Below are 14,742 nucleotides of genomic sequence, written 5' to 3' on the forward strand. Positions count from 1 at the left end.
AAGGAGTGATATCTTACCCACATCTCAATCCCAAGCTCACTCACTGAGCTATTTTTACCCATGCCTCAGGAGTTTGTCAAAATGATAGTGAAAACGGACAGATGGACGGTGTAAGCACGTTGGCACAGATGGTCTTTACATTCTTACAGACTGTTATCCCTGCATCACTGCAGCTCATTCTTTGATGGAGTCCCCAGCCTGGCCGGGTGCCCATGGGGAAGCCTTACCTAAACCCCACGCTGCTGCAGCAGCCATCCGGGCCATCTTAGCCTGGGTTTCGTCATTAACCAGAGTCCACTTTTCACAGCACTGCTGATGAAGCTGGCCCCTGGAGGAAGAGAAACATGCAGTCAAGTTAGCAGAACTTTGCTCTATAACCCATGAATGTACTTTCCATAGGAACTTGTGCCTTGAACTTGGGAGCCTGAAAACAGAGAAGTGAATGGCTTGTTTGTGGTTTCTAGGGTCTAGTGTCTAGTATGAATTTATAAAGCAGAATGCAGTGTCTAACTCTGTATGATATAAAATAGCTCCAACATCTGGCGCCTTAACAACTAACTACTAAGTTAACTTCTGTCCTCTCAGCACAGGCTCTGTCTTTTTATGTGGCAGGTCTCAGAGAAAGCACTCTAAGAGAAATGTCCGGACAGTCCTTTTTGAGGGCAAAGCTACCGGGAAGGTTGGCTCTGATAAGCACTACTAATGAGTGACTTCAGTCTGGGATGAAGTCAATTTGTACAGAAAGGGTCCCATTGACCAGACGCCCAGACACCACTCATTCTCAGAGTGATGCACAGTTATTAAGGGTGTAGGAAAGGACTGAGTTTTAAAATTTTTATCTTAATTAAAGAAGCAAAACAAACTGAGTATTTGTATATGTGACTTTGTGCATGCAAGTGCAAGTGTTTGTGGGGCCAGAAGAGATCTGTGTCCTCTAGAGCTGGAAGTGGTTGTGAGGACGTCCATGTGAAGACTTGGGCACAAATGTGGTGCACATACACACATACACACAGAGAAAACACACACAAAGATACAACTTACAAATTTAAAAAGTCCCAAGATATAAAAAGAACAGAACCACACCAAGAATAGTGATTTCCATTTTGTTGAGATAGGGTGATCCCACTTTGTAGCTCAAGCAGACCTACTATGTAGCCCGGGATGGCCTCGAACTTGAGACAATTCTCTTGTTCCAGCTTCTCAATGATCACAGGTGTAAGTTACCATGCCTGACACCATGCCTGGCCAGTTAAGAATGTGCCCTCTTAGGGCCTGCAGTATGGCTCAGTGGTAAGTTGCAGGCAAGAGTGTAAGGTCCTGGGTTCAAACCCCAGCCAAAAACAAGTGGGCAAGAGAGAAAACACAGAACTGTCACAGCCACAGCCACGTCTTCACTGCACTAGGGCAAGCCCGAGTTCCCAGGAGTTTCAAGATACAGCTACCAATCTCTTCCACCTTTCCTTTTGAAGAGGCACACAGCAAGTGTTTAGCTTGGAAGTAGATTCAAAGGAAACAGCAAAAGTTCCAAGGGGCCCAGCCAGGCTGGAAGCCTGATAGGACACTGGCCAAACTGGTACTAAAGGGACCAACTTCTTTCTTTATAATAAATAAAACTGTTGACATTTATTTATTTGTGTGGGAACAACTAACTGGTGAGTTTTTGTCAGGACAACTCCAGGGTCTCCCAAAGAAAGAAATCTCTATTATCTGTAAATGATCCTACCAGGCTGTGAATTTCAATTTTAAAAATTATTAAACTTTTCTTGCTGAATATTCACTGTACAGTGTGGAGCTTCATAAAGACTATTTCTTTGATTCACATGCTTTGACTCTATTCACCTCAGTGAGAATTCCAATTCATGTCTGTGGTGTGTGTGTTGTGGGGAGACCATTGGTGAGCACACACGTGTGGATACATGTGGAGGCTGGAGGCTGACACTGGGTGTCTTCCTATCAGATAGCTATTCTCTAGCTGATGTTTAGAGACAGGGTCTCTCACAGAACCCAGAACTTGATAACTCTAGGGATCTGCTCCGTCTCCCCAGCTCAGCTGAGTACGTGGGTGCTAGGAATCCAAAATCAAGTTCTCATGCTTACATAGCAACTACTTCACTGAGCCATCTTCCCAGCTCAGAATTCCATTTTTTTTTAATGGCTTGGTGGCCACAGGCAAGTCAGCCTCCCTCCACTGCTGTGAGGATCACGGTTTTCTGTGCCAGGGACTAAGGGATTTTACTTTTTTCCTTTTCAACTGGAGGCAAGAAGGAAGTGAGCGCTGTGTAAGTGAACCCTCGGCAATGTGTACACAGGACTTCCCACTGCAGAGCGGCAGGCAGGATCCCTCGCTTACAAACACCTGGCACTGACTGGAATGTGGAGTGCACTGAGGGCTAGTGTTCAGTGGGGGACTGTTAGACTGTCTGAGCCCCTGGAGAAGAAAAGAGAAGAAAGTCTAGGAGTCTGACCTCCCACCCTGTGCGGCTGCAGCAGGAGGCTGACAAGCCCTTTCATTTGGAGCACTTTCCCTAGCTGGCCGCCTGTGCTTTTAAGAGCGCTGACTCTGTTGGAGGAGACTCAGCCGCTGTGTGGAGAGCGTGAGGAGGAGGGTGTGTCTCAGCTGCTGAGGTGCTGGGCTCCATCTCTAATTAGTACCCAGAAGGCAAATGAGCAGTAAAGGGGCCATTTTACCCCACTGCTGATTCCCTGTGGTTGTTTCTGATGGAGCCTTCAGTGGATGCCTGCCTCAGGCAGGTTCAGAATACATGCTCACACAGAAAGAAAGTCAGAAATTGCACTCTAAACAGAATGGATTAAATAAGCCTTATCAGAAATCTGGAAAGAGCAGGAAGGAGTTCTGCTTCTCTCATCTCTTTTAATGTCTCTCTTCGACTTCCACATTCTTAAAGCCCCGGCTCCCTCGCTTGCTTGCTTGCTCTGTCAGCACCGCTAGGCCCTGTAGACTTTGTAGGTAATTATAAAACTGGAAAGAACCCAAGAGACAGGAGGTGTATGGGAGTGGGAACTGTGGGGGGAAGAGGCCTGTGGTACTCACTCTTGGGGGACTTCAGGCTGTGAGCTTGTTATTTCAGGGGGCTAGACAAACCACAGCTCTGCTTTTCCAAGGCATCCAAGCTGTCCCTACTTGGTACAGTCAGGGAAAAGAGAGAGCAATAGAAAGCAAAGGCCCTGAAAGAGCACAAGGAAAAGAAGCTGTCGTTTTAAAGATAGAGAAAGAGCAGAGGAGGATGGCAGTGGAAGGGAAGGAGGAACAAGAGCAAGCACTGAAGAGAGTGACCGGGCAGCTCACACAGGACAGGCCCCCGAGGAACAGGTGAAGAAATGGGTAAAGACACAACACAGAAGGCAAGTCAAAGGCCACAGGGGGACACTAAAGCATCTCAGACCTGATCAGATCCAAATTTTAGGGATATTTACTCCTGTTTTATATTTCTTCTAAGGAATGGTTGTAGGACAGCAGAGTAAAAAGTAGAAAAAAACAAAACCCTGTTTTTAAGTAACTTGGCTCATTCTGAACACCCCTTCCCTCCTTCATCCAGATCAGAGCTGCCCAGCAGAGCTTGCCAAGAAAATGAAAAGTTCTAGACGCACTGTCTGATGAAGGAGCCATGAGCCACGTGTGTCTCTGAGCACTGATGTGAGGCCAGCATAACTGTTGAACTGTCTTTATATCTTATTCAGTTTTACAATAGCGAGGAGTGGCTGGTGGCTACTGTACCAAGCAATGAAGTTCTAGATACCTGTTGGACTTCAAACACACTTAGTTGTATAAATTAATGAACCAGATTTGACAGAATACATTTCTTCTATTCACTGAAGAACGAATATAAAATGTTCATGTATGAAAATGCATAAAACAGTAACTTTTAGGTTTCTCAGTTCTGGATAATTAGACAAACAATTTTCAAATAGTTTTGTCTATTCATTCACTCACCCATCTGCCATTTCTGTGTGTGTGTATAATTTATTTGGATTCATGCATGTATGCAGAGGCCAGAGTCAATGTGAGATTGCTTCCTCAGTTGGCCCTCCATCTTACTGATTGAATGACAGTGTGTAAATGTTGTTATGTGTGTGCTGTATATGCACACGCATGGGAGCGTGCATGTCAGGTGTCCTGTGTTATCACTCTCTGCCTTAATTACTTGGAGACAGTGGCTTTTTAAAAATTAAACAAAAAGTTTTATATGTGTCAGTGTTTTGCCTGAATATTTGCCTACATGTGTACCATGTGTGTGCCTGGGCTCACAGAGAGCAGGACACATGTACCATGTGTGTGCCTGGGCCCACAGATTGCAGAAGAGGGCATTAGATCCCTGGAACTAGAGTTCCAGACAGTTGTGAGTTGCCATGTGGGTGCTGGGAATCAACCCCGGGTTCTCTGGAGGAGCCAATGTTCTTAACAGCTGAGCCATCTCTCAGGCCCCTAGAAAAGGTTTCTCACTGAGCCTGGAGCAAGGCTGGCAGTGTAACCCTGGCAAACCTCTTGTCTCTACCTGCCACAGTGTTTGGTCTTACAAGTGCCTGCATGAGCCATGTCCAGCTTCTCATGCGGCACTGGGGTACTTGGGGATTTGAACTCAGATCCTTGTGCTTGTTGTACAGCATGTACTTTACTGAGTCATCTCACCAGCCTCTGTCTATCTGAAATTCTCTTTTGTTGTTAATTGTTTGCCAAGTCAGTGTTTTTCTATGTAGAGTTGGCTGTCCTGGAACTCACTCTGTAGACCAGATTGGCTTTGAACTCAAGAGATCCACCTGCCTCTATCTCCCAAGTGCTGGGATTAAAGGTGTCTACCACCATCCCACCATCGCCCAGGTGAAGTTATAAATTTGTTGACATTAAATTATCATCATGCAAAAACACTACACTCTGTTCTGTCTTGGGGATTCTAATCACTACTCTTGAGAACTAAAAGCCACAGTGACTTTTCCAAAAAGTGATATGTAATTAGCTGGGTGGAACTCGCTATGTAGACCAGGCTGGCCTCAAACTCATAGAGGTCCCTTGCCTTAATGGCAGCCTAGCCCCAAAGAGCTGATCACTAGTATCATTCTTTTAAAAAAGTAAGATTTCTTTCTTTCTATTTATGTGTATAGGTATTCTGCCTGGATGTCTGTCTGTGTACCATGTGCATCCAGTGCTGGAAGAGGCCAGAAGAGGGCACTGGGTCCTCTGGTAAAGATCATCAGCTGCTGGGACCAGAACCCAGGTCCTCTGCAGGAGTAGCCAGTGCTTTAGCTGCTAAGCCATCTCTCCAGACCCAAGAGCTAATGAGTACAAAAGTTAAAGATGTAGAATGAGTTCCTTAGCAGATCAGCCAAGGTCAGGAGCACAAGAGGACAGATGGGTAGGAAAAGTGCAGTGCCCAGGGACACGTGGCTCTTCTGCCTGGACCATGATGGAGGGTAAGAAAACAAAAAACATAAAACAGCCAAGCTGGGGACAGTGGCTCACAGCCACAATCTACCACTAGGGTGGTTGAGGCAGGAGGATTGCCACAAGTTCAAGTCAGTGTGGGATAGACAAGTTCCAGGCCAGTCTGGGCTACAGGGTGAGAGTGACTCAAACAACAAAGCGAACCAACGAAAGCAAACCCAGCCAACCATGTGCTGAGGCAGAACAGGGGTCAGAAACATCACAGTTGTAGATGCTTCCTGGGAAGGCATCCAGTGACACAGAGCAAGAGTCTGAGGTGAGAACTGTTGGGGGCCAATTGGGTCGTCACCCCAGTGCAGCTCACCATTCCCCCAGGGCCTCGAGACAGCGCATCCGGCCCAGCATCAGCTCTGGGTCATCCTTGTTTGTGTCCATCTTCTTGTCATAGGCCACGAGGGCATCCTCCCACTCATGCAGCTTCTCATACCAGGTGGCCTGGATCTCCTGCAGACAGCAAAGGTACGCACTGAGTCCTCACACTCTCCTAGGCTGCACTACACTCAGTCCAAGCGTTCCTACCAGCGTGCCTCAGCTTAGACTGACAAGCACTTATCTGGAGGTGGGTTGTTTGGCAGAGGTAGATATGCTAGTTCCTGTGCACACTTACGACTGATCCTGAATCCTGAGATAAACTGAGAGCATGTGAAGGGTTCAGCTCCATCCCCATCACTTGTACATAAGGGGATGCATGCAGGGAGAGTGGGACCCAATCACAGGTCCTGTACTCCAGTCTGCTGCACTGCCAACCCCGGGCTGTGTGACAGGCACAGCAGCCCGGGCCACAGCTGCTTCTTTTTAGGAGTCTTTGATTCTCTGCATTCTTAACGCATTTCTAAACTTTCAGGAAATAATTTAAAATACAACACAATGCTACTACTTAAAATTCTTGGGACAGCCTTTCATCCTTCTACAGTCTTCCAGCCAACATTCCCTTCTGTGTAGTACTTGGCACCTCTGCCAGTGTCAAGGCCAAAGGAGGGAGTCCATTATTCTGGCAGACAGAGTGCCACGCTGATGTGGTGTCCACATGAGTAAGGACACTCAGTCTGGACGTTCCAGACAGAATGATCAGAGACTATTTTATGTGTTTTCTGTCTGCCTTTGAGTTTCTTCATCAGCTCGGTAGGAGATTATTTCTGTACCAGGCTACAGGATCTCCAGAGGCCCTTAAAGAACAACATGACTCTGAGGTGGAACTTGTATACAATAAAGGCAGGGCCCACATTAGTTTTCCCTGTTTCTTTCTCACATTTCTAGATAAAACTAATGTTTATAGAGCAGATACAGAAAAAAATCAGTACTCTGCTGAGTGGCCTGAAGACCATCATCTTCCTGAACCCAGGTAAGAGGCCATTTCTACTGTGCAATGGTGATTGCATTTCCTTCCACTAGCCCCTGGTGCCCATGCACTACCACCGTATCAGCCCCAGCCCCAGCCTCAGCGGGGTTTGCCTGAGATCAGCCTATCTGTCTAAGGTAAACTAAACTTCATCCTATAAGCCAAGAATAATGCCTTTATTTTGCCTACATATGAAAGAGAGCTTGGAAAGAATGGCTTAGAGACAGTGTAGAGGGACACTGGAGAGGAATGGCTGAGACACAGTGTAGAGGGACATTCTAAGATGAAGGACAGCACAGATAAATGTCCCAGGCTGAGCTTCTGTCCAAGGAGCCAGTGACTAATGACTGGCACACTCTGTGAACCAGCAGAAAGTAGAGGGAGCAGCATATGGCGCAGGTCAAGCAGGGGGCAGGACATTCTGAAGTGCAATGGGTTGGAGAAACTATAAGGCTTAAGCAATGAATCACACAAAATTCTAATGAGATTGCTGTTACATAAACTGTGCTGAGAAAGCACAGGCTCTGCCAAGAAAAGGCAAACCATTGTCAAGCTTAATACGATTCAGCTACCTAAATATAACAGAAAATCTGCCATGGTTCAGCAGTAATCCTGAGCTAATGGTCACCTTTAGAACCTGGAGATGGAGAGACTTTCATTTATGGTTGGCACTCTAGGCACAGAAGCATGAGCCATCTGTTGGCAGATCACCTGAACACCAGATGTGCAAAGAGTCCTTGTTTCAATCAGACTTACAGGGGCCCAAGCTCTAGGGATATTGCAGCAGAGTACAGCCTGCTCCGAGGAGCACTGTGTGCTTTCTGCTTCCGAAAACAAGGACTTGGCAAAGACAATGAGATATCATTCTTTGTGTTTTGTCATCATTTGGCGAGAGGCTGTCCTTAGTTTGTTTACAGGCAATATGTGTTTAAGACGGTGAAAGATCGCCTGCTGTTTCAATCCAATGTTCGAGCATTGTTCAGTCCAATGAGACACAACACTAGACATCAAACAGAAGCCCCTGCCTCTTGATTAAGGCACACCACTGGAAGTGACCCACACAGTGAATAAAAAGCTCCTCATCAAATATATGGACCCAGAGTTTCCTGACCTTCCAGGGTGCCAGTGTTAAACTGATTAAGTTAGTGCTTTATAAATTCATGGTTAATCAAAGCACCCTCTCAAACCTCAAAGAATTATGGGAATGATTTGTTTATGACAGGCAAGGATGGCAGCAGAGAAGCATCTACATAAGTAACAGATACAAATTAAAAGGATGCATTTTATTCTTCCCTTGAGGAATTAGCCAGTTTCTAACACACTGTAGTGAGTGTGAACTCAGGGACGGGCACAAGAGTTCTGCCATGGGTAGCACACAGGTGATGGTCCAGGCTGAATGGTGCTCTTGGTGCCTGCCTGCCCAGAAAAAGTCCTAGTCCTACCTTGAATTGCTGTTAGCTCAGACAGGTATTCAACCTGCTGGGTCCACAGTCCTCTCACTTGAGAAAGGGGACAATGACAATAGCCACTTTGTAGTCTCCCTGTGAGGATGGAGCAAGCGCAGCATGCAGAGTGCTCATCCCAGGGTGAGGCACGCACTAGGCAGTCCCAGCAGTCACCACTACCAGTGGTCTCCTCCATGTGAACGAGCTCCCTCTTGCCCTGCCCACGTCATCCTTAAGACCCAGGTAAGTTGGCATCTAGAGCCTTACAAACTAAAGAGAACCCACAGAAATGGGAAGTAACTTTCTCAAGGTGGCAGCCAAGTGACTCTGTAGCCAAGTCTCTATTTTTGCCTTTCTAGAAAGAAACAGAAGGGACTTACCAGCTCTCCAAAGTGTTTCATGGCATATTCTAACACCCCAGAAGCTGCCTCAGGCTGCTGTAGCTTATTATTAATGCTGAGGAAAAAGAGGAAGAAATCATTACACTCATGCATCTGAGGGGGAAAGGTCTGGGGACACTATAGGCAAGGTGGCTTATCAGTACCCTGAGGATGTACTCTCAGACTCAGGGTTATCTGTCACCTACCACTTCCCAGAAAGCTCAGCTTGAATGACTTTATCTGAGAAAAAGGTTTTGATTTCCTGCCCCTAGTGTGAGGGACAGTATAGTAAATGCTAGTATGTGATACTCTGGGCCTGTTCTCTTGACAACAGAGACTGGTTCCCTCTCAGATGCTGTCTGGCAGGCAGTGTGTGTCCAAAGCCTCCCTCAGGCACGCTAGGCATGTGTGTTACTATTGAGCTATGCTCTTGGTCAGACATTTAAGCATTTTAAATTGGGACTGGAGAGATGGCTCAGAGCAGTTCCTTGGTATCAGATAAAAATGAAGAGGATGATGAGGATCAAGGTTTGGCTTTCAGCACCCACAGGTCAGCTCACAACTACCTGTAACTCTCATCTGGCCTCTATGGGCATTTCACATACATTGTGCACATATGTACATACAGGCAAACATTCATTGACATAAAATAAAAATATTTTTAAAATGACATAATTCCTAGGCTCTCCACTCATGCTGATGGGTCATCTTCCAGAGCCCACTATTTTCAAACCCACAGCCTTCTTTGGTTTCTCTTAGGGACCACTCCCTCCCTCTGCAGTCAGCTTGCAGAAGCAGAGTCTCTAGTGCTGGCCATCAGCATATGAAGGCTTTCCACTGGGATTCTACTTCACTGATGTCATCTGCAGGTGGTGTTGGGGCCCACAGGACTGGAGGCCCGCACTGTGTGTGGGCTGCTGAGCAGGGCCGCCGGACGGTCTGGTCCTACAGTGAAGCAATCAGAGGCTTCAAGATGGCCCTGGAAGCAGGAGAACTGAGAGCGCAGCCCCTTAGTCTGAGAGAAACCTGTGCAACTAAGCCAGTAGTAAAGCAGACCTGCTACTGGTATAACTGGTATGGAAGGCAGGGGATGAGGAGAGCACTAAGGCAGGCAACAACGGCTGTGTCCAGTTACTGGACGACAAACACCACATGTGACACACCAGCTTGGGAGTCTTGCTGATTAAACCAGCATGGATCTAGTTTATTGCAGAGTACAAACTGTCCACTTGAGGAGAATTAATTTTTAAGTGTTTTTGGGAAATTTCAGGATTTGGGTTCCATGTATAATATGGCAAGAAGTTGCTGTTATTAATATATTTTTTAATTCCATCACCTTTTTTCCAATAAAACTGAAAGGAACTGCCCAGAAACCTGATGGACTGGAGAAGTTAACATCTGGGCATGTAATAATCGAGTATCTCATGTTTACAAAGCACATTTCTAACAATCCTTCCAGTCATTTCCTTTGGCCTCACATCTCTGAGAAAATCAGGAAAGAAAGGTTAAGGTTAGTTCCTTCTTATTAATGAGGACACCAAGTCAAAGAAAGGCAACAAGTCCCTAAACTCAGACTGAATGTCCCCCCCCCCCCAATATCTTGAGCACCTGAATGTCTGAATTAATAAGTGGGAGCAGGCTGGGAAGATGGCTCAAGGGCACTTGCTGCCAAGCCTGAGATCTGAGTTTGAGCCTCAGAACCCACATGGTATCAGGAAGAATGGACTCCTGGAGACGGTAGGCTGGTCTCTGCAGGCACATCATAGCACCCGAGTCCCCTCACCTCAGTGGTCCACTGTCACAGGGTAGGAAGAACTGCACTGCTAACAAACATTACTCGGTACGGCTCTGTCTTTATCTAGTTCTCTAACAAAGCAATAGTTTTGTTAGTCCAAGACAACAGAAAAAAGGAAGCTGGTACACACTCCCAGTCATGGAACAGCATGTTCTCAGGACTCATCAGGGACTCCTGAGGTGGCCTTGGCGAGAGGAGCTCCTGGTTGGATGAAGCTGTCCTGACAAGGAAGATGAAGTGATCTAACCAGGGTGCTAACTCTAAGAAACAGATTAAAAACAAGAATAAACAAAAAATCACCACCTCCCCACTTTGAGCAGCTGTGTTCTAATCTTGTATTCTAGAATACCCTCTATTTAAAGAACAAACTATAAACCTTTACAAAGTACTTGGCTTGCTTTGAGACTCACTGACATTGTGGTTAAACAAAAAAGCAAAACCGCATAAAATGCTTTTGCCTAATCCATTCTGCTACTAATTATGCACAAAGGGGAATGAACAATAACTAATCAGATCAGGGAGTGACAAGTTGGCATCCGAATGCACAAAACAAAACGTCTCACTAGTGCCAGGCTCAGCAGTGCAGCCCTGAGAGACAGACCAAAAGACCCCACAGAAAGACAGGAGGTCACGGTCTGTTGATGCTATGCCACCACTTCAAAGCTACCTTAGAGTTGGTGATGAGGTTCTTGACAACCTGAGTTCAATCTGTTCAATCTCTGGAACCGATGGTAGTGGGAGAGAACTAAGGCCTGGCCGGCATCCTCTGTACACCATGCAGATGTCACTTTATGAGAATACAAGAACAGGGGATGTGTTCTGTGCTGGGGAAGGGGCCACCTTTGCTCTGGAAAACCCATTTTATGGCAGCTGAGTGTGTAACAAAGCCCCTTGCATAATCCCTCCCTGCGGGCCCTGATCTGAGACTCAGCCTAGCAGCAGAGGAATGCTTACTAAAAACTCGTTCCCACTGATGCTCACGACCACAAGCAACTCCAGAGACTGGTGTTTGGGCAGCTCTACGCTCACGCCCACAGTCATGAAGAGACAGGCTAGTCAGACTTCACACCATGCTCTGCACCACTCATGCTGAAGCCAGAAGGCAAGAGTTTTTTGAGCTAAGAGGGACCAAAGCTCACGGCTGTCTGAATGTAAGGCGCAGGGTGTGTCTGAAGCCTCCATTTCCCTTGAGATTACTTGGGTGCTGTCTTACATAGTTACGAACCTACAAATCAAGTCAAAACTGCTTACCTGAAAAATAAAACTAGAGTCCATAAACAGACCTGATTTTAGGAGATGAAAACGTCACTGGGAAAGAGGCCTACTCATTCCACTCTGTTCTTTTTAAAGTGAGGCTGAATTCAAGAGCTAGAAACTGGGGACATTCTTGCCAACCAAGGACAGTGTTCTCTGGAGCTGAGTGGGCCGAGTGAGTGACAAGACACTGCCTCCATGTCCTTCAGAGACTAGATCACACAGGACGCTTCTTCTCTAGAACTCAAAAATCTCTTTCCTGAGGCTGGGAAAGCAGGCTGCTGAGACTCCAGAGAGAGGTTCTGAAGTGAGGGAACACGTTGCTGCCACAGTAGAATGATGACTGAGACTCCAGTGTAGCAAGAGGGTCTTGAGACCTGCGATCCTTCCCTCATTTAACCTGGCCTTCTGTGCCTTTCCTTTATTTTAATTTATTTTTTTATTTTTATTTTTTTTATTTTTTTTGGTTTTTCAAGACAGGGTCTTTCTTCGTAGCACTGGCTGACCTGGAACTCACCTCAGGGCAGTTAAGAGCAAAGCGGAGAGAGAGCTGTCCACACTAAGCCTGAGGTGAGGGACGCTCAGGCAGACCAGGCACATCTGTGCTACATCTGCAATGCTTGGGCTTCCCTGGTGCTCCAACAGAAATGTATGAGAACGTTACTGCTTGCTTCCACATGGCCCTGGGCCTTCCTTCTAAGGCAGACTGCTGTCTGCCTTTCACTTGGTTCCCTGTCAAGGAAGGATTCTCTGAATTCCCTGGCACTGTACTGATGACACATGTAGCACAGCTGGCGGGAGATGGGTGGAATGGGGTGCTCTGACCAGCCACAGTGGATGGTGCAGAACAGCACTTTGGGTCCCTACCACCTCAACACACCTTGTCATAGCATAGAGCTGCTTCAGACTCCCTGCTACTTCTCCCAGCAATGGGCCCAACAAGGATTAACATCAGAATGGGCTGTGCCCCTCCAGAGCCAGGACGAAAGGGTTGGCTAACCTGATGTCTTCATCAGGCAGCTCAATAGTCTTGGAACAGGAGAATGGTCTGTACGGGGATTGCAGTCACAATCTCTCTCCACCTGGAACTGAGGCCTGAACCCAGGGCACTGCAATTGCTAGGCAAGTCCTGGGCCAGTGAGCTAAATTTCCCACCAACCATCTCTTCTGGAATAGGTTAATTTCAAGACAGAAGGACAGCAGTGCAGACAGCAAGCAAAGGGACATTTGAACTTAACACATTAGAGGTGAGGTGGGGTCATTTAAACGCAGACAGGAAGGAATATGTTAGGAAACTCTACGGTCTCAGAATGAATTCCTGAGAGAAGGGAGATGCTTGGCAGGCAAAGGCGTCACCAAGCCTGAAGACCTGAGTCTGAGGATTTCCAGACCTCACATGGTGGACGGCGGATACTGACTTCCAAAAGTTGTCCTCAACTTCCACATGTATGATACTGCATAAATGTGTTAGTGACGTTCTGTCTCTGTCTCTGTCTCTCTCTCTCTCTCTCTCATACACACACACACACACACACACAAAATTAAATTTAATTTTTAAAAAACGTAGAGAAAGAAAAATTTGGCATTTCCCCCACAAAAAAAGAGAGAAAAGACAGGACCCATCACAGGTATTCAGATTAGGACCTTTTGGTACCCTTTGTAACTCTTGGGGATCTATATTACCAAGACTTTAAAAAAAATTTTTTTTAGATTTATTTATTTATGTATATGAGTACACTGTCACTGTCTTCAGACACACCAGAAGAGGGCATCGGATCCCATTACAGATGGTTGTGAGCCACCATGTGGTTGCTGGGAATTGAACTCAGGATCTCTGGAAGAGCAGTCAGTGCTCTTAATCACTGAGCCATCTCTCCAGCTCTATATTACCAAGACTTAAAAATGGCTGAATGCTTGCTACAGAATCATGAAGACCAGAGTTCAGATCCCAGCACCCACATAACAAGCCAGGCATCCTGTGCAGGCTACAGCTGCTCTGAGTGGGATAGAAACATGGATGGCTGGGGCTTGCTGGCTTCTAGCCTAGCTGAGGAAAACACTAGCCTCAGGTTCAAGGAGAGGCTTTGTCTCAAAGGAATAGTGAAGAGGCCACCAGATGTCTTCTTCTGGTCTTTATGCATGTACACAGGTGTGTGTACCCCATCTTACATGTATACACACTCTCCCCCCCAAAATCAATCTTTTTAAAAATATGGGCATGCTAGGCACAGTAGCACATGATTATAATCTTAGCATTTAGGAAGCTGAGGTAGGACTGTAAATTAAAAAAAAAGTTACTGTAAACCAAGTGGCTGTTTTCTGATGTCTCAGGTTCCTGATGTCTTAACCCCAGCGTGTCCTCAGAAGGAGAAGCTCTACAGCATTCTCATCCCTCCCTTTGGGCAGCCAGCACTCGTCTGTCACATCTAGTGGATGTGTTGAGTGTGCAGGGACACTGTGACCCTCATGGCTGAAAGGAATGACTGGTGATAGGTATCTAGGTGAAGAAGATGGATAAAAGAACTTTGCCTTTAGAAGTTGATGAGGGTGAGTGTATCTTCTATAAAATTTTCATTTGTTTATTTTATTACTTGGTTTTCTGAGACAGTCTTCCTATGTAGCCAATGTTGGCCCTTGAATGTTCAGCGATATTTATGTGTCAGCCAGAGTACTGGGAACACAGGCATAAGCTACCATGCCTGACAAAGCATTTTTGTAATTTGGTGGAGAAGGGGGACACAGAGAGGCAAACATGTTTTTTGGTGGCCCAAGGTGCTGATGACTGAACCCAGGACCTCACACATGAGTTAGGCAAGTGTTATTCCACTGAACTCTGTCTCTAGTCTTCCCCATCCCAAATTAAGAAATATTATGCGCAGGGAATCTTATTATAATATAGTTTTAATTTGAAAATAATCCCACTAGCCGGGCAGTGGTGGCGCACGCCTTTAATTCCAGCACTTGGGAGGCAGAGACAGGTGGATTTCTGAGTTCGAGGCCAGCCTGGTCTACAGAGTGAGTTCCAGGACAGCCAGGGCTACACAGAGAAACCCTGTCTCGAAAAAACCAAT

At 46.3% G+C, this 14,742-nt stretch overlaps 1 protein-coding gene across 1 annotated transcript in view; it reads right to left on the reverse strand.

Moving 5' to 3' along the window:
• Window positions 1-14,742, reverse strand: part of Mtor (mechanistic target of rapamycin kinase) — a 106,825-nt gene that overhangs the window by 39,770 nt on the left and 52,313 nt on the right. Inside the window, exons 28-30 of the mRNA XM_028757786.1 lie at window positions 8,623-8,698; window positions 5,763-5,902; window positions 228-328 (exon numbers count right to left, since the gene is read on the reverse strand). Coding sequence (XP_028613619.1) covers window positions 228-328; window positions 5,763-5,902; window positions 8,623-8,698 — 317 coding nt within the window. The remainder of the gene's footprint in view (window positions 1-227; window positions 329-5,762; window positions 5,903-8,622; window positions 8,699-14,742) is intronic.

This window comes from Grammomys surdaster, unplaced genomic scaffold, assembly GCF_004785775.1.
Source record: "Grammomys surdaster isolate TR1022 unplaced genomic scaffold, NIH_TR_1.0 126185, whole genome shotgun sequence".
Lineage (NCBI taxonomy): Eukaryota > Metazoa > Chordata > Mammalia > Rodentia > Muridae > Grammomys > Grammomys surdaster.